This window comes from Artibeus jamaicensis, unplaced genomic scaffold (genome assembly GCF_021234435.1).
Source record: "Artibeus jamaicensis isolate MK-2021 breed Jamaican fruit bat unplaced genomic scaffold, CSHL_Jam_final scaffold_474, whole genome shotgun sequence".
Classification (NCBI taxonomy): Eukaryota; Metazoa; Chordata; class Mammalia; order Chiroptera; family Phyllostomidae; genus Artibeus; species Artibeus jamaicensis.
This window is the reverse complement of record NW_026522046.1, coordinates 39,831,554-39,850,833: the sequence shown is the minus strand read 5'-3', so window position 1 is coordinate 39,850,833 and position 19,280 is coordinate 39,831,554. Positions and strand designations below refer to the sequence as shown.

The following is a 19,280-nucleotide window of genomic DNA, read 5'->3' as shown; positions in this document are numbered from 1 at the left end:
TAACTCCGAAATCCCACCAAGCAGTGGATTTGAGACACTGAAACCCACAGCACCCCGTGCGTGGGGAGTGGTCAGTGTGGGGGTCGGTGAACACACAGATCAGCTCCACAAGGTGTTGGGACTGGAAACCACCAAACCACGTAGGGAGGAGGCTCATTTGAGGTCGCAGTTCTTTCTTCTGGCACCTTCCACTCAACTGCGCCTTTGTTCTGTGAGCACCAGAAGCGCAGCCCCCATGTGGGGGAAGTGGACCCTTCAGCAGAGCAGTGCCCTGGGCTCAAAGCTGCTCCGGAGACCAGAGACTTTCCTGTCACAGTGACTCAGGCCTGGGCTGGAGGAGACCCCGGCCTCCACTCCTCTCTGGGCGGGCCCCAGCCTCCTCCTCCCCTGCCGCTCCTCCTTCCCCTGCCCCGCCCTCCCTCCCTCCTTCCCTCCCTCCCAGGCAGTAACTCCAGCAGAGCAGACAACTTTTCTCTCTCTCTCTCTCTCTCTCTCTGGTCCTTGTCAGCCCACCCTGGCCCCTGCCCTTGCTGGATGGTGACTTGCAGGCCGGTGACATGAGGCTCACCCCCGTTCTGCTTCCTCTGCTGCTGCAGGCCTGCTGGGTCACAGGACAGGACCTCCCGGCAGCCGAGAGAGCCATTGCCTTCCAAGGTGAGTGGGCTGAGTCTCCAACTGTGCTTTTTGCTGCCCTGTGAGGCAGTGCCTGGGCGGGACGCATCCAGCCTGAGCGGAACCCTTGGCCTCTTTCCTTGGCCTGAGAGCTGTAGATGGGGGCCTTCGTGGGGGTGCTTGAAATTCCCCAGCTCAGCAAGGCCTGTGGGCCCTGGTCACCAGTGCGGCTAGCTCGGAGGACCCAGTGAGGACAATGACCTTCATTTGGGTCTCAGACTCCAGCCCTTCACTTGATGAGCAACTGTCCTGCCCATCAGGTGCTGTTTTCTTTCTCTACCCCAGTTAATTCCATCCGATTCCTTGCCTGGCGGTCAGTCAGGAAACGTGGTTACCTGTTCCCACACACCTTTTTCTGAAGTTCACGGCCCCGGTAGTAAATTTAACTTGGAAACGTAGTGAGAGAGTGGTGGTCCAGGGCGGAGCTCCCTGCCTTCCCCGAGGCCTGGCAGGGTTCTCAGGACCGACTGTGGGGCTTCTCACAGCCACCCCAACCCATCGCTGGGGGCCAGCTGTTTTCGATAGAACCATTCAGCACAGCGGGGGTGGCTGACCGGGGCAGTGGCCGGCAGGGTCAGAGTTGCTGAAGGGCGAGTGGGTGAAGTTGGCCTCAGTGTGTCCCCAGGGGAGCAGGGCATGAGTGACAGATCTCCTCCTACCCCTGGCCCAGACTGCCCCGTGGACCTCTTCTTTGTGCTGGACACCTCCGAGAGCGTGGCCTTGAGGCTAAAGCCCTATGGGGCCCTGGTAGACAAGGTCAAGGCCTTCACCAAGCGCTTCATCGACAACCTGAAAGACAGGTAAGAGGGCACACTTTGGCCCCTCTCCTGCATCTCTGTGAGCCTTTCTGAGGAAAGGCCGTTGGGCCCAGGGCACTGGCCAGCCTAGTGCCTTGCCTGCCATCGCCCAGCAGGGAGTCAGGCCTCAACCTCCCCATCTGAGAAGGGAGGTGTTGGCCTGGTCACTCGCGTACCTTCCCAAAGTCCACAGAGGTTCGGATGCACCAAAGAAGGGTTCAAGACGGAGCAGGCTAAGGGAAGGGGGTGGAGGCACTGGCCAGCCGGAGGTCTGAGAGGACAGCGCTGCGATGCGGGGCACCTGTCATCGCCCCAAACGCACGAGAAGAACTGCCTCCCTTCCCCAACCGAACAGGTTTAAAAAGGTGGCCCGAGGCCCCGAGTGGAGCCTGGAGGGGATGCACCTCACCAACCACCTGGACACCAACTGCTGCTCACATGGGGCGTCAGAGCCTGTGTCCAGACCCAGTGTCTCAGTGTGCCCAGAATCTCAGACACAGGGGCCTGGAAGGGCCACCGGCTTGGTTCAGGGTCTGGGCGTGGCACACTCCATTCATTCACTTGCTCATTCATCTGTGTGATGAATCCACAGCACTGGGAGGGTGGGTGGGAGGGTGTGGCCAAGGACAGGACCCGCCCACAGTGGAAGGACAGAGCAGTAGGGAGGAGGGGCTTGGGTCAGAGCCCAACTCCTCCCACTATGCAGGGTCCATCCCTAGTCCCAGCCCTGTCCCTGCCGACCTGCTGACCAGGGCCCTGAACCTCCTCCCACCTAGTAGGGCCACAGGAGAGAGGATGTGGCTGCCCAACGCGTGGTGTTATGACACCCGAAACCCCACACCCACCCCGAATGCCCAGGTCCAGGGGCCGGAAGGGCGCTGGGGGTTACGTGGATGATGCCCCCAGGAGTGGTGCTGGGCAGCCATGTGGGCTGGCACCCCTCCCGTGTACCTTTGGCCCCTTATTAATCAGCCTCCTGTGACTCCACCAGCCCCCCACCCCCATGAACTGGAATAGGCTCCTCTAGTGATTGTCACTGTTAGCACGGCCACAGGAGTTAAGTTACTTTATCTGCTGAATGGGCTGCTACGCAGGCCACCCCCAGGCTTGGGCAGAGCAAAGCTGAGAGTCCCGGGGTCCAGGTGCGTGGGGGAGAGAGGTGCAGAGTCACACCCACGGGGACCCCTCGCCAGTGTCCTGCTTAGACTTGGCCTCACCTACGCTCACCATTGCGGGGTCTGCCCCCACCACCCTGCCCACCACCATCCACTAAGAGGCGGACCCCTTCCGCACCGCCACCACAGTCCAGGCACACACGGCTGCTCATCCGAGGTCCCTGGAAGTCAGGAGACCAGTGGTTTGCTGGCTGGAGCCTGAGCCCCCTGACCATGCCGACCTTCCCACATGTGGCCACCAAGTCAGGGACTGGGCGTCTTAGGGCCACACGCAAAGTCCAGCCCATGGTGGCCTGGCTCCCAGCTCTGGGGCAGGACGGGGCCAGGTGGTCTTCTACCTGTGAAAGGGGCGACCTCGTGTTGGATGGACAGCAGCTGGGGAGCGGGAGGGCCACTGCTCACCCTCCGCCCCTGCAGGTACTACCGCTGCGACCGCAACCTGGTGTGGAATGCGGGCGCCCTGCACTACAGTGACGAAGTAGAGATCATCCAGGGGCTCACGCGCATGCCCAGCGGCCGGGACGCGCTGAAGGCCAGCGTGGACGCGGTCAAGTACTTCGGCAAGGGCACCTACACAGACTGCGCTATCAAGAAGGGGCTGGAGGAGCTGCTCGTTGGGTGAGCACGCCCCACCCCCAGGCCTGCACACACGTGGCTGCCCGGTCTGTGGTCCAGTCCGGCCATGTCTCCTGCCTCTGGGGAGATGCACAGGCCCCATGTCGCTGGGGGCCTCTGCCTTCCTGACCCCAGCATGGTCGCTGCCCTGAACCTCACCAGGCCCCAGGGGCTGCTCACTGGCAAACCAACCTCTGGTGCCCAAGATCCACGAGGACCAGTCCTAGCGACCAATGGGATCATGCTAGTGACCACTGCCCAGCCTCCTCCCTGGCCACCAAGGCCACTCTGAATCCCTTCATCCCTCCCTGGAGCCACCCACTGTCTCCTCCACCACTGCAAGCAGCAGGGAGCTGAAACGTCGCCATCATGGCCACCTTCTGGCCAAGCAGAGACGATGCCTGCAGTCAGAGACAGAGGGGCAGTGACAGAGAGACAGACATAGATAGAGGGGTGACATATGGGAAGGACCCCCGTGAGAGCATCGATGTCCCCAGTGCTGTCCCTGCATATTACTTGGAACCTTTGCAGCAGTGAGCAGGCAGCAGCTGCAGGGTGAGGGGGGACTCCGGCTGTGGCTCCGCTCCGCTGCAGCCCCAAGGGCCCCACTCGAGGTGGGGAGAGGGGTGTGCACATCCTCAGCCGTCCCCCCGCCACTGCCTGGGCTGGAGGTTCTGCGTCCAGATGCCTCAGGGTGGGTGAGGACCAGTGCCTCTCCCCTGGCTGTGTGTGCATTTTCCAAACTAGTCTTCCAGGAAATGGGACCCCACAAAATTCTATTTATTCTGCTTTATGTCTGTTTTTATGATTCCATGTTGTAGCAGGATTGGCAAAGATAAACACTGTTCAGTGAAACAGGAAACCCCACTTTGCAGAGCATCTCGGGTCTGAGTGTCCATCCGGGGTGTCTGCCCCCATTACTTCTCATGCCACGCCTCAGCCGGCCAAAGGGGGCCGTGGGCTGTCAGGGTGAGGGGTGGCCTGAGGGAGCTGGAGTCAGGCAGGGTCTCACGGCTGCCCACCCCCTTGCAGGGGCTCCCACCTGAAGGAGAACAAGTACCTGATTGTGGTGACCGACGGGCACCCCCTGGAAGGCTACAAGGAGCCATGTGGGGGCCTGGAGGATGCTGTGAACGAGGCCAAGCACCTGGGCGTCAAAGTCTTCTCAGTGGCCATCACGCCCGACCACCTGGTAGGAGCCTGTGGCCAGGGAGGGGGCCCTGGGCCCAGCCCGTGGGTGCAGAGACGCAGAAACCAAGATGAAGAACAGGGCATGGGGAGGAGAACAGGTGGGGGAGGGGTCACATTCTTGGTCATCACGGTCACCCTTGCTTTTGCCACGTCCACCCCAGGAGCCACGTCTGAGCATCATCGCCACAGACCACACGTATCGGCGCAACTTCACGGCGGCCGATTGGGGGCAGAACCGCGATGCGGAGGAGACCATCAGCCAGACCATCGACACCATCACGGACATGATTGTGAGTGGCCGCCCCACTGTCACCCTCCCACGTCCGGATGCAGGGACTTCCTGTGCTGCAGATATAAATTAATTTGATTTTTTTGTTTTATTTTCAGAAAAATAATGTGGAGCAAGTGGTAAGAGCCCCGTCCCCCCCACTGCCCAAGGTGTCACCACTGGTCCCGTCCTGTCCCCAACCCTGGGCACCCAAGCCAAGCCCTTCAAGCACCTGCAGGGACCCGGGGGTCACCTGCTGGGACCCTGCGTGCGGCAGCCGTGCCCAGCGTTCTAACGTGTTGCTTTGTCCCTCCTCCGGCAGTGCTGCTCCTTCGAGTGCCAGGTGAGTGTGGGTGCCCCGCCCACCCCCGGGGCCTCCGGGGATGGCCTGTCCCAGGCTGACCGTTCTCTCTGCCTTGCAGCCAGCCAGAGGACCTCCGGGACCACGGGGCGACGCTGGGTACGAGGTGAGTGGTCGCACACTGCCCTTGCTTACACCAGGAGAGAGAGGTGTTGAGTAGATGTGGGAGAACTGTCTCTGCAGCCTGGCACCCCGGGGTCCTGAGCACCCACCCTGCACCTGCCACTGGGCAAGGCGTCCCTCCCTGAGCAGATGCCCTCGGCCCTGGGGGAAGAAGCCAGGCACAGTGACCCTGTGGCCCAGGGCTGGCGCAGGGCTGGCGTGAAGGACAGGAGTCCTGCAGCTCCCTTGCCCCTCCCTGTGCTGGAGGAACTGGCCCTTTCTGAAAGTGTCCCCTGAGCGCTTGGCTCCTGGAAATGGGCCTTGATGGGAGAGAGGCACGACCTTGGGGCCCAGGCCAAGGTGGCTTACCCAGGGAGACTTTGAAAATCGGGATCTGTTGCCGGTACTTACAGATTGGGACACTGGTGAGGAAAGTCCAGATTTCTGGCTTCTCCTTACAAATGTCAGCTTCAGTGGCATGAAGCCCTGAGGCCACTGACCACGGGAGCTGAGCCAGCATCTCCCAGGGGGAAGGTCTCTGAGTCCACATGGCCCACCCGGGAGCCCAGCTCAGCAGCTGGAATGGAGCGCAGGATGGTAGAGAAGAAAGAGGCAGAGGCCTCTCTCCGCTGGTGGGCAGCCCACAGCCTGGTGGGCTGTGAGGGAGGGGGCATTTGGGACTGACCTCGAAGGTCCCAACATGGGCCACAGGTGATGGAGAAGGCGGCTGAAAAGCACACAAGCCAGCAGGGGTCCCTTTCACCAGCTTTGCAGAAATACTCGGGAAACTGTCCCCTAACCTCGATCTGCTTTGTGTTCCAGGGAGAACGAGGGAAGCCAGGTCTCCCAGGAGAGAAAGGAGAACCCGGAGACCCCGTGAGTGTCAAGCGCCCGACCCTGGGGCTGGAAGCGCTGAGAAGCCTGAGGCTGAGGGACCAGGACACAGGAACTTCCAGAAGGATGGCTGGAGTCTGAGTGCCATGGTCACACCCCCGTGGGCAGCCAGGCCGGAGCACTGCACAGACATTCCGTCCAGTGCACCCCAACAGGGGGACCCCTCGGGCCTCCCACACGTGCCCAGCCTGTGCTCAGCAGGGAAGGCGGGGGGTTGGCAGAAAGTCCCCTGATCTCTGCTTTGGCCTTGGCCAGTCTCCCCACAACCCAGCCCTGGCTCCTCCCTGGAGCTCAGTGGAGGTGGGGCCTTCACAGCGGAGCTAGCCCCTCAGATGCCAGCCAGCAGGGCAGCAGCGGGCCAGCTGGGCTAGTGGTCAGCACCCAGTATCTCTGGCTAACCAGGCCGGAATAAAGTGGGAAATGCCGCGGGCTGGTGGGGGCTTGCCCCGCCCCCAGGGGGTGTCTAACACACATCCTGCTTTGCGTTTCAGGGAAGGCCTGGGGACCTAGGACCTGTCGGCTACCAGGGGATGAAGGTGCGTCTCCCCTGCCCCACCCCAGTGGCCTGTCCTGGGGCCGAGCCACAGTGCATAGGAGCTGCGCCTGGGCACCGGGCCCTGGGACAGCACTAACAGTCCCCTCCCCTCCTCTGTTCGCCTCGTAGGGAGAAAAAGGAAGCCGAGGGGAGAAGGTGAGTGGGGCACAACTTCGGGGTGTGCCCTCCGGGTGCAGAGCAGTCCCCCCTCACCTGCGCAAGGACAACACTGCCCATCCCCAGTGTGGCTGGGCCCCAACAAGCTGCCGGGGGGTTGACTGGTGTCCCCGTCGCGAGGAACCTGGGAGGCTGCCCCTCCATGCCGTCCTCCTCCACTTCCCTGGGAGGACAGGGGGACTCTCCCCATGGTGGGGGGACCACCCCCCTCACCTTCCCTCTCTGTCTCTGCAGGGCTCCAGGGGACCCAAGGGGTACAAGGTGAGTGTGGCGGTCGGGACATGTGTTCTGCCCCGCGGGTGGGTGCTCTCTGACCTTCATCTGACCCTTTGGCCTTTGCCCTTTACTCCTCACAGGGTGAGAAGGGCAAACGTGGCATCGACGGTGTGGACGGCATGAAGGTAACTCCCAGCCACGGGGGAGGGCCGGGGACCAGGGCACACGGTTCAGGGGAGGGACAGTGGGCAAAGCCAAGCACTTCTCCAGACGTCGGCAGACAAGGACCTTGTGTGGCCACTCCCGGGCACTTCACAGGCGGTGGGAAAGATAGGAGACATGTCTTGCTGAGCCCGAGGTCCCTGTGGACCCCAAGCCACCTGGCCAAGATCAGAGCATTTTCTGGAGTGGGGCTTCCCCGGGAGGGGTGTGGATGAGCCAGAGCCAAAGGGCTTGACTGCCAAACCCTCCTTCCTCCTTCCAGGGGGAGACGGGGTACCCTGGCCTGCCGGGCTGCAAGGGCTCGCCAGGATTCGATGTAAGTTGCTTTCTCTCATCGATATTTTAAGACTGAAAGTGCTTCAGGCCACCAGAGGGCTGTGCGGCATACAGGTGCGGCCCGGTGGCTGCTTGGTTAACACTGTGGACTGACTTCTCCAATCCTCTCACCAGGGCATTCAAGGACCCCCAGGGCCCAAGGGCGATGTGGGCGCCTTTGGACTGAAGGGAGAAAAGGTTAGTGCTGTGAAGCCCCGGGGGCTGGCCTGGGGCATTATTGGCTACTGAGTGTCCCTAAGGTCTGTGGTCCAGGCCATAGGCCCGGGAGAGGTTGTGGGCTGCTGTGCTCTGTGGGCCAGTGAGGAAACTGGGGGCGGGAATGGTGGGCCACAAAGGGGACAAACATCACAACTGATGGGCAGGGGCATTAGCTCGAGGGGACCCTCCGTCCACCCTGTGTCACTGAGCCTCAGACTCTCCCATCCCCATCACACCTGCCTTCTGCAGCAGGGGGGTGGCCACGGCACCTCTGGTCCCCTGGTTCCCCCCAAGACGGGACAGGACAGGAGGGGCTGACCCTTGTGATCTTTCCAGGGGGAGCCTGGAGCCGACGGGGAGCCTGGGAGGCCGGGGGCCGCAGGGCCCTCCGGAGATGAGGTGAGCGCACAGGCCGTGCCACCCACCCCACCCCCTCCTTCCACCTAAGCCTGGGTGGGGGTGCCCGGGCCGGGGGAGAGGCTGCAAGGCACCGGCCAGCCGCAGTCCAGACACCGCCAGGCCAGAGATGGATGAGTGTACCCTTGTTCCCCCCAGGGAGCCCCCGGAGAGCCTGGTCCCCCGGGAGAGAGGGGTGAGGCTGGCGATGAGGTAAGCACCCCTGTTTGGCCTCCTGCTCCCTGTTCCTGAGACTCAGGCTGAGTTCCCATCCCAAACTAATGCTTCCGTTTCTTCCTCTCCATCCCAGGGCAACCCGGGGCCGGATGGCAATCCCGGAGAAAAGGTGAGTCCGCTGGAGAGGTGCCCTGGGCTCTGGGCCTCCCTGCTTAACACCAGACGTGGCCGCGTCACCAGCTGGGAGCTGCTGGGGGTGTCGGTTCTGCACCCGTTCCCTGAGTCCCTCCCACGTAGGGTCTGGGTCTGCAACCTCACCTCCTACCTCTCTCGGCACAGGGTGGCCCTGGGGAAAGAGGACCACAGGGGACCCCCGGCTCACGGGGCCCAAGAGGAGACCCGGTGAGTCACTGTTCATTAACCCGGGGCCCCACCTCCCTAGGGGGGGACCGACTGATGCCAAGCTGTCAGAATCACAGGACACCTGCCACCAAGTCCCTTTGGCCCCTAGGTTTCTGTTTTTCCAAACAAAGACAGTTCCCACTAGTGCAGGGAAGGCAGCAGCTGCCGTCCTTGCCTCGCCCAGACCTCCAGCTGCGCCCTGTGCCTGGGTCTGAAGGGAGCCAGGAGCCAGGCCCAGGCCGAGGCATGCAGGGCGAAGCAGGGGCCTCTCCCCCATCACCGAGGACCAGCTGGTGTGGGAAACGACCGTCCAGCATCCCATGAGACGCAGCCAGATTCCCCACAGCACATTCCCCATTTCCAGCTCCACGTCTTCTCGTCAGGCGACCTGTCACTTACGTAGCTGCACAACTTTCCCTGTGATTCAGTGTCCTTATTCCAGCCCTTCGCCACACACCTGGACCTTTTCTAAATACCAGCAGCGCCCCCGCCCCCATCCAAACAACTCTGAAGACATTTCTGCAGACGGCTTGCGTTCTGCTTAGGATCGTGAACACTGCAAGGGCCGGAACATCGGGAGGCTGCGGCTGCACAAACCTGTGGCTAGGAGGCTGGTCCTGGCCCAGTGGCCGAGCTAGGCTTTCTCCGGCCTCGTGGTTCAGTGGCGAGGTTTTGCTGGTCCCAGCGGGAGGGCAGGCCCCACCGCATAGCTCCCGAGTTAGGGGGAAAGGGTGTGGAGCTTCCAACCTCAGAGGCCGGAGGGGCCCTCTGCCCACTGCAGACCCAGGCGACACCATGTGAGGTTGTGAGGGGCCTGCGTGTAGTCAGGTGCCCCGAAGGGACAGTGACTCTACCCAAGGCCCAATGCAGGGTGAGGAGGGACACCAAAGCAGGGATAACCTGGCTATGGCCCCCTTCCAAACTCAGCTTCCTGAGCTGAGATCGGGAAACGGGACCGAAGGCCAGGCCATGCCTCCCGCACACTCCTGGCAGACAGAGCCCCCCGTGATGGGGCTGCAGCTCCCAGGACCCCAATCGGGAACCTCCCGGAGTAGAGGCAGTTGGGCCTCAGGAGGAGCTGCTGGCGTCCCTGCCGGGCCTCCTGGAATCGCAGAGGTCACTCAACAGTTCCGCAGGTGGCCACTCTGGGTAGAAGTGTAGGGTGGTAGGAAGGAAGGATGAGGCCCGGAGCACAGTGGGCAGCTCTGGGCCCCCCAGGCCTCGCCCTCCGCAGTCCCCACCTCACCATCTTATTCCTTTCCAGGGTGAAGCTGGACCCCCAGGCGAACAGGGACGGGAAGGCCCCGTTGGTGTCCCCGGAGACCCGGTAGGAAACCTGGCCGTCTGAGGGAGTGTCCAGGTGGGAGTCGGGCCTGCCGATTCCCCCCGGAGCGGAAATGCTCCCGGCGGCTCAGAGATCTGTGGGGAGGTCTCCCTGCTGCAGGAGGCGTGACCCGGGGTATGAGGGTCAGGAGCCAGCTGCAGGAAGCTGGGGGCAGCTGGAGCCAGGGAGTGGGAATTGGCGACAGTGGGCCTAGCTCCTGTGGCCCCCAGATGTTCAGCATTCACAGAGGGAACCCCGTTGGTCATCTGTGGGCACTTGGCAGGACACGGAGCCGAGTGAGAGACTGCCACTGTCCCCCCAAGCTCTGCCCTCCGAGTGGGTGGGGAGGCGTGCCCTGGCTTGGTTGGAGCTAGAGGAAGGCTGTGGGGGGTGGAGGCCAATATCCAGGTGGACAGGGTGTGGGCAGGGCTGGCTGCCGAAGGGGTGAGGGGGCCCCAGGCCCCTGGGCACAAAGCCCCCGCCCTTGCCTAGTGAGGCTGGGTCACTGAGGGCAGAGCCCTGGACCCAGGAACCCCACACTGGAGGACACAGGGTGGTAGGTGGGGGAGGGGGCACTCGTTCAGATTTTGGAGCCCAGGTATGAGATCCTGGCTGGAGGGCAATTTGGGTGTGTATTGCATAGAAGGTTCCAGAACTCCTGAGACCGTGCTGGGGTGGGGGGAGAGTAGGACCCCGAGGAAGCAAGGGGTCTGACCCTGTTGGGGCTGGGGGCTGGGGGAGGAGTCAGGAAGGGGTGCAGACCGGCCCTGGCCTCCGCAGTGGCCACTGAGCAAACTCACCGAATGTGCCCATCTCTCCCATACAGAGGCTCTCCCCAGGGTTTGGCTTTACAGAAAAACACTTGATTAATATCAACATCCATCTTTTGCTCTGGCAGGTCCCTTGTCTGTCCACCTGTGTGTCTGTCCACCCACCCACCCATCCATTATCCCTTATCCCCTCACCCACCCAGCCACCCATTCATCTCTGTCACTTAACATCTGTCGTCTGTCCAGTCCATTATCTGTCCCTCTTGCCAGTGACTCACCTACCTACCCATCTGTCACGTACCTACCCGTCAATCCATCTCTCTGATTTACCTGTGGTCTTTTCATCCACTCCTCCATCCATCCATTCATCCATTTTCCTTCCATCTTGAAATACATCAAGGCTATAACCAGAATAAATTCTTAGGAGCAATTGCTTGGCCAAATGACATGTGTGTGATAATCGCCAAGTAATTCTACATGTGAGGGCGAGAGCAGCCCGGGTCATAGGGGCTCCTGGCGATGCTGGGGTGACTGCTTCCTCTGGGAGGGGGCCCTGGTCCCTCCAGCCTATGACCAGCTGGGAACAGTCGGCCCGAAGCTCGTGCTCCCAGCTGCCTGGGGGCCACGGGGCGGGGGGGCGGGTTCAGGCAGCGTTGGAACCCAGTCCACCCACACTAGATGCTGGACTTCCTGGCCTCAGCGCTGTTTCTGCCCCTTAGGCTCCCCCTTTCTCCCCACCTTGCCGACACCCCCACAAGGCAGTCAGCTCCCACACCAGGGGTCCCCTTCAGAATTTCCTAGGAAATGTTTTTCCAAATCCCAAGGGAAAGCAGTTGAGAACTGCAACAGTGGAGGAAAGGTGCAGGCATCGCCCTCCCCGCCTTCCTGCCCTGGGCACCACCCCTCCTGCCCTTGTGGAGGCCAGGGCTGCCCACCAGGAGCGGTGGGGAAGTGAGCTTGCAGGGACTCGGTCCGGGGTTTGCCGGGTCTTTGCTGCCCTTGGTGGGTCACCGGGTTCCTGTTCCTTGGAGGAGGGTGGGTGCTAGTAGGGACCTGGAGGGGACATCAGATCCCCTCCCACTGGCCCGGCCTGGGGCATCCAGGGCCTCCATTTCCATCTTCCCTCCTGCCCCCTCCCCTTTTTATGTCCCGACCTGGCCTCTCAGGGCCCAGACTGTGAACCCTGAGGGGGGGTGCGGGGCTGCTGGTCCTCCTGGCCAACGTGCAAAGTGTGTAGTGCTGACGCCTCCTGAGGTGCCAGGGCCACAGGCCTCTTGGACCCCGGACACAGCAGCAGCCTCCTGGCTGCGAGCTGGTGGATGAAACAGGCTGGATGACTGGGAGTCATACACAGCTGGGAGAGGACTTCGTCCGAGAAGGACCTGGTCCGGAAATCCCAACGTTCAACAGGGCGTCTGAGGGTGGTGAGCCGATGGGGCACCGGCGTCAGCAGGTCCATGAACTTTGTGCTCTCACCCTCCTTCCCCCGGCCCAGCTGGGGGTGTCCATGAAGTGCTTAGGGGACCGAAACCCTGGGTCGAGAAGGGCAGGTGATGTGCCCCCAGGGGGTTGTAGGTGGAGCGGGCCAGCTAGTCACGGTGGGAGGGCTGGCGGAGGTGGGGGTCCAGCGGGGCCTGTCCATCTCTTCGCAGGGTGATGCTGGCCCCCCTGGAGCTAAAGGATACCGAGGAGACGAGGGGCCCCCGGGGCTCGAGGTGAGTAGCCCTCCCTGCCCTCGGCTCCAGGAGGGGCTCGCCCTGACCCCGGCCCCTTCTCTCCGCCCTGAAGAGGCCCCTGGCTACTGGCACGTGTAGATGTTTCATCTCATTTTAGGGCATTTGGAAAACAGACGAAAATTAAAAAGAGAATCGAAATCTAAAATAGTACCACTCAGAGATGAATAATACGAAGATTTTGGCTTATCTTTTTCCAATTTCTTTTTCTTTCTTTGCCCGTTATGCCTGAAAATTTGACTTCACAAGATTTGCTTTTTCATGATGAGCCTCCTCCGAAAATTCTAACAGTTTTTCAAAACATTGTTGACATGCGCTTTGAGCCACGCCTTAGCTTGGGTCTGGTTGTTCCTCTGAGCGCCCTTGCTGGGCTCGCAGGCCGCTCTGGATCCCCGGGTACCCCTGTCCCAGCCCTGGGACCGCGGGTTTAAGGCCCTTCCTTCAATCATCGCACAGCTGCTGTCCCATTTAATGCTTTCTCTCATGTTCCCCTGTGAGACCTCATCCCTCAGGTGCCCACTCACTTTTCCCAAACCCATCCCTCTCCTCCTTAGGGTCCCAGAGGTGCCCAAGGGCCCGTAGGACCCCCCGGAGACCCCGGACTGATGGGCGAAAGGGTGAGTGACGGGCCCAGGGGCACAGGGTCCCGGAGAGGCTGACATCTGGTCTCCTGAGACCCTCAAAAGCCCTGGGCTTGAGCTCCGAGCTCATGTGGTCAAACTGAGGGTCTTGGTCGAAGTAACTGGACAGAGAGCATCCTCTGCAGGTGACTGTTCCCTCAGTGTCCATGGACACTGCGGTCACTGTGGTCACCCTGGTCACTGAACATGTGGGCGCTTTGCCGGACCACCTGCTCCAAGGTCTGGGAGAGGGGGGCAGGGGACCCCCAGGGCCATTTGGGCTGGGAGACGCCTTCCAGGCTGACGAGGGACCCAAAAGCATCACAACTGTGCCCATGCCGTCTGGAGACGTCCCAGGCCTGGGAGGCTCCCACAGTGATGGGACATGGTCTGCTCCCCCAGGGTGAAGACGGTCCCCCTGGAAACGGCACTGAAGGCTTCCCTGGCTTCCCTGTGAGTGCCCCCCACCTACCACCCTCCTTGTTGGCAGCTGGGCTCACGTGGGCCGGTGGGTGGCACCCAGCCAGGGGACAGCTGGGTTGTCCTCAGAGTCCCCGGGTCGGAGCCCGGCGTGACTGCCCCACCTTCCTCTGCAGGGCTATCCAGGCAGCAGGGGCCCCCCCGGGATAAACGTGAGTACCCGCCCACTGCCTGGCTGCCGGTGTGCACGCACACACATGCAAACACTCACGCGTACAAACTCTAACGTGTACGCGTACATGCGAACGCAAACATCCTTAGCCCAGGCTCTTTGCCAAGTCCCCCAACACGTGTCTCCAACCACGGGTGTCCCCACTGGCGTGCATTTGGTGGCTGTCACCGCCCTCATGGTGCATGAGAGCGGGGTCCTGCTCCAGCCTCCCCTGCACCTCAGTCTGGCCATTCTCTGCCTCAGTTTCTCCCCCAGGAAATGTGTACCAGGGGTAGGGCAGGCAGTATCTCCGTTGTATTTTTCCTTTTAAAACTTATCCTCAAAATGAAATGAAACATATAAACTGGACCATGGTAACACTGATTTAAAATAGAAAAGTTGGTGAAGGAAAGGAGCAGCCGGGATGCCTGCGGCAGAACGGCCTTTCTGCCCGAGGCGCCCACGGGAGACCTTGGCCCCAGCCCCACCCGCGTGCCCGCTCAGGGACCCTGCGCCCCGATAACTCGTGCTCCCCTGTCCCCTGCAGGGCACTAAAGGCTACCCCGGCCTCAAGGGGGACGAGGGAGAGGCCGGAGAGCCCGGAGAGGACGTGAGTGCTCCACCCCCCACTGTCCCCCGGGTTGTGAGACCTTGAGGGTGGGGACTGGGAGGGACGAGTGGTTGTGTCTGTGACACATGCTGCTTCCTTCCAGAACAACGACATTTCACCCCGCGGTGCCAAAGGCGCGAAGGGGTACCGGGGCCCCGAAGGCCCCCAGGTGAGCAGAGGCACTGGCTGGCCCAGGGGCCAGATGGGGGCAGACGCACCTGAGGCTGCGGTAGGTAGAGAGGGGGCTGGGGGAGAAAGTTAGAAATTTGGGGAACAGTTCTCTGGGGGGTCAGAGGGAACAGACAGTTCTGAGGGGCACCTTGGGTGGTGAGCAGGGAGAGGAAAGAGGGCCAGTTGCCAGGGGACAGTGACGGAAGCACAGCAAGGCCTGCTCTGGCTCTGCACCCCACCAGCCGAGTGCACCCCAGGAGGACGTGCCACTGGACGGAGCAGGATGCTCCGCTCTGGCAGTGAGCGCGGTGGGCTGCGCACGGGGGCCCGGCCAGCACACTCACCGGCCACCAGGGAAAGGACTGTGTTGGCCAGTTGTCACAGAGCAGATGGCAGTCACTGGGTCTTCTCCAGCCCTCAGTGTGCTGAAGCCTCCACTGTCCCTGGCCTTAGGGGGACTCCCAGTGGGAAGTGGGGTCGCGAGGGCCCAGCGGGGCTTGCCGAGAGCCCCTGTCAGACCCCTGGTTCAGGGGCCCGGCGAGTGGGGCCGCAGGGCAGAACTTCCAGCCCTTCTCCCACCTTTTCTCTGACAGGGACCCCCAGGACATGCAGGACCACCAGGACCGGATGTAAGTGGGGTGTCTGTGCATGTCCTTGGGGCCAACAACTCTGGCCAAGGATCCCATGGGGGTGGGAACCAATGCCAGCCACAGGGACACGTGAGGCCATGGGCGACATGTGACGTCCACATGTCAGTGACCACACCAGGTGTCCGTGCTTAGGAGCAGGGGCCTATGGTCAGAGCAGGACACACCCCGGGAAGTGGGAAGCCCCTGCATGTCCCCAGCCTGGCTGTCATCCCAGTGAAAAGTGACCCGGAGGGCCAGCCCTACCCCCAACGCCCGGGGCCACCCAGGCTGGGTGACAGGCCAGTCGGCCCATCATGAACTGTTGTCCCCTCCCTAGGAATGCGAGATTCTGGACATCATTATGAAAATGTGCTGTGAGTGTTTCCGCCCTTGAGTAGCTCGATTGGAAAGAGCGTGTCCTGCACCCAGTGTCTGAGTGAGGGGGAGACACGTTGGGGGGGGGCAGGTGTGTGTCCCACCAGCGAGAACGTCCCTGGGGGCTGGGCCACTCTCAACCTGACCACCAGCCTTCCTCCTCGTCCCACTGAGAGGTGACTGGGAAGCCCGGTCAGGGAGACCCAGGGAGGTGGGAGCTAGCGGGAGGGTTTACACGGGACTTGGGGTCTCAGTGTCACCTAACCTCATCTTTTTCCTCTTCCCCAGCTTGCTGTGGTGAGTGTCACTTTCTAACTCCTATGGTCTCAGCTTTGGGGTAGGCCGGCCCTGTGGGGGGTGGGCCTGTGCCCCTCCTCCCGTGCGGGTTGTACAGCAGCAGCCGCCCCTGCCCTACCCCCTCCACAGAGTGCAAGTGCGGCCCCATCGACATCCTCTTCGTGCTGGACAGCTCCGAGAGCATCGGGCTGCAGAACTTCGAGATCGCCAAGGACTTCATCATCAAGGTCATCGACCGGCTGAGCCGGGACGAGCTGGTCAAGGTGTGCCCCTCCCTGGCCTCTGCACTCTGGGGAAGGCGGTTCCCAGGAGGCAGGGGTCTTTCCTGATGCCAGTGTGGAGGCGGGCCAGGTCCTGGGGGCCCTGGGAAGAAAGGGCATTGTGTTACTCAAGAGCCAAAAGCCCAGCCCATTGGCATGTGACAGTGGCTGCCAGGTCTGGCCTGGGGCAGATGGAGGGTAGGGGGCGGTGGGGCTCCCCTGACCTGGGCGCCCGTCCCCACCCAGTTCGAGCCCGGGCAGTCGCACGCAGGCGTGGTGCAGTACAGCCACAACCAGATGCAGGAGCACGTGGACATGAGGAGCCCCAACATCAGGAACGCCCAGGAGTTCAAGGAGTGAGTGCCACCCGCCCGGCAGCCGGATGGGCAGCTCTAAGAGCCCACCCATCCCCCGCGGCAGGCCCAGGCCCAACCCCCGACCCCGGTGCTGACCCTGCACCTGACCTGGGCCCCGGCCCTGACACTGACTGGGCCATGGCCCTGCAGAGCCGTCAAGAAGCTGCAGTGGATGGCGGGCGGCACGTTCACGGGCGAGGCCCTGCAGTACACCCGGGACCGGCTGCTGCCACCCACCCAGAACGACCGGATCGCCCTGGTCATCACCGACGGCCGCTCGGACACGCAGAGGGACACCACCCCGCTCAACGTGCTCTGCGGCCCCGACATTCAGGTGGGGCCGCCTGCAAGCCGCACGCTGCCGCCTTTGCACCCTGAGGCGTGGGGCGCCCTCCCTGCCAGGGCCGGCTGACGCTGTCCCTCCCCACAGGTGGTCTCCGTGGGCATCAAGGACTTGTTTGGCTTCGTTGCGGGCTCCGACCAGCTCCATGTCATTTCCTGCCAAGGCCTAGCACCCCAGGGCCGGCCGGGCATCTCACTGGTGAAGGAGAACTACGCGGAGCTGCTGGAGGACGCTTTCCTGAAGAACATCACCACCCAGATCTGCATAGGTGGGCGGGGACGGGGCAGGCGCCCCCACGCGGCTGTGCTGGAAGCGGCCTCAGGGCGCAGGCAGCTGGGTGGCAGCCCGAGAGCTGCTGGGTCAGACTTGGACCCTCTCCCCACACGATGGGCATGTGGTCAGCATGGCCCGGGGACGGCATGGCACCAGGACAGCATGTCACAGGCTGTCTGACCTGCAGACCCTGACCTGCAGACCGTCCTCACTCCCCTCTGAGCCTCGGTCTCCCCATTCTCATAAGGGGTCAAGACTCTGCCTCACCCCTCACTGGCTTGGTGGGGTGATCACAGAATAATGCAGGGGGACCATGTCATCACCTCAAAGGTTCACCCTTGAATAAGGGGACACCCCGCCTGGTGGGGAGGGGTGGGCCAGGGAGCAGGCTGGCCAGGCATTCAGGAGCACACCTGTTTGCACACCTGCGCTGTGTTTTCTGTGGAGATGTGCTGGTATCCTCTTTGTCTCGGGGTGGGTTACATCGCTGGCTTCATGCCACATTGTTTTTCTCCCACAGACAAGAAATGTCCAGATTACACCTGCCCAAGTGAGTACCGGGAGTGTGGACAGGGCTTTGGTGGGGGGGCCCCCAGGGGGGAGGGTCTGGAGACAATGATGGTTGGGCGGGGCCTGGCTGCCCCCCTCCCCCACCCCCGCCCGGGCCGTGCTGGGAGGCCCCGCCGCGTGCCAACCAGCGCCCTTTCCGCCCCCCCAAGTCGAGTTCTCCTCCCCGGCCGACATCGCCATCCTGCTGGACGGCTCGGCCAGCGTGGGCAGCCACAACTTCGAGACCACCAAGCGCTTCGCCAAGCAGCTGGCCGAGCGCTTCCTGACGGCGGGCCGGGCGGACGCCTCCCAGGACGTGCGCGTGGCCGTGGTGCAGTACAGCGGCACCGGGCAGCAGCAGCCGGAGCGCGCCGCCCTGCAGTTCCTGCAGAACTACACCGTGCTCGCCAGCACCGTGGACGGCATGGACTTCTTCAACGACGCCACCGACGTCAACGACGCCATCAGATACGTGACCCGCTTCTACCGCGAGGCCTCGTCGGGGGCCACCAAGAAGAGGCTTCTGCTCTTCTCAGACGGCAACTCGCAGGGGGCCACGGCGGCGGATATCGAGAAGGCCGTGCAGGAGGCCCAGCGGGCGGGCATCGAGGTCTTCGTGGTGGTGGTGGGCCAGCAGGTGAACGAGCCGCACGTCCGAGTCCTGGTCACGGGCAAGACGGCCGAGTACGACGTGGCCTTCGGCGAGCGCCACCTGTTCCGCGTGCCCAGCTACGCGGCCCTGGTGCGGGGCGTCTTCTACCAGACGGTATCCAGGAAGGTGGCGCTGGGCTAGCCAGCCTCCCCCGACCCGAGAAAAGTAACAATGTGACGTAAATCCTCCTGACCCACCCAAATAGCTACATTTTTTTAAAAGGAAAAGCTTGAAAAGCCTCCATGCGAGCGGGCTCTGCGCCCCAGTCCTGGGACCGGCCCCCTTCCCTGCACACCCGAACGCTCGTCTCACCACCCGAGTTGACACCCCGAACCTCCCTCTGGCTCCGGCCCCCGCCTATCAGAACCCGACGCCTCACTTCCCCGGGGTGTCAGCTGCGCACAGCCCGACCCCCCTCACTAACCCTGCAGGACCCTCCACCTAACATCTCATTTACCCACGAGTCGAAGTCCACGACCTCGTTCTCGAGAGACCACGGGCTGTGTCTCGCTTTTGGAAAGCCGGCGTTGAGAGGATTCTCAAACGCTTCCTGTGAGGGTCTTGTTGCCCAGGCCCGGGCTCCGGCAGCGCGGCCTGAGAGCCGGGGGCAGCGCCCCAGCACGGACCAGCACCTCCAGAGAACCGCAGAAAATAGTGTCTCCTTGACCCTGTGTCCTCGCAGACCCCGAGGACAACGGTGCTATCCTGTCAACCCCTCCCACCTGCACAGAGAGGCCTGGGCCCCGCGCCATCTCTCGGGGTACGGGGTGACGTGCCATCTTAGAAACAAGCCAAGCTCTCTTTCCTCAAGGGAGCGGCGGCTCTACATTGTAGAGGAGACCCTCCTTCTTCATTAGTTTTACTTTTACTCCTTCCTGTGTTTTTCTCAACCATGTCCCCGTCCGCAAATTTTCCAAGTAAAAGTTTTCACTCTTTGTGATTGTCTTTTCGAG

General features: G+C 62.4%; 1 protein-coding gene across 1 annotated transcript; it reads left to right on the top strand.

Moving 5' to 3' along the window:
- Positions 1-418: 418 nt before the first annotated feature.
- On the top strand, positions 419-19,262 carry COL6A1 (collagen type VI alpha 1 chain). Its single transcript, XM_037158206.2, has 35 exons — positions 419-654; positions 1,343-1,472; positions 3,062-3,262; positions 4,292-4,451; positions 4,612-4,740; positions 4,838-4,858; positions 5,041-5,061; positions 5,141-5,185; positions 6,004-6,057; positions 6,567-6,611; positions 6,740-6,766; positions 7,022-7,048; positions 7,144-7,188; positions 7,488-7,541; positions 7,676-7,738; positions 8,096-8,158; positions 8,315-8,368; positions 8,466-8,501; positions 8,672-8,734; positions 9,999-10,061; positions 12,481-12,543; positions 13,116-13,178; positions 13,584-13,634; positions 13,778-13,813; positions 14,360-14,422; positions 14,526-14,591; positions 15,187-15,222; positions 15,560-15,596; positions 15,886-15,894; positions 16,024-16,157; positions 16,401-16,510; positions 16,661-16,844; positions 16,941-17,121; positions 17,647-17,676; positions 17,846-19,262. The coding sequence occupies exons 1-35, from the start codon at positions 558-560 to the stop codon at positions 18,466-18,468; spliced, it is 3,084 nt and encodes a 1,027-aa protein (XP_037014101.2). The 5' UTR covers positions 419-557; the 3' UTR covers positions 18,469-19,262.
- Positions 19,263-19,280: the final 18 nt, after the last annotated feature.

Coding starts and splice junctions, on each gene's coding strand:
- COL6A1 (XM_037158206.2), top strand. CDS start 558: ATGAGGCTCACCCCCGTTCTGCTTCCTCTGCTGCTGCAGGCCTGCTGG. Junction 4,859..5,040: donor AAAATAATGTGGAGCAAGTG/GTAAGAGCCCCG, acceptor CTCCTCCGGCAG/TGCTGCTCCTTCGAGTGCCA. Junction 15,223..15,559: donor CAGGACCACCAGGACCGGAT/GTAAGTGGGGTG, acceptor TCCCCTCCCTAG/GAATGCGAGATTCTGGACAT.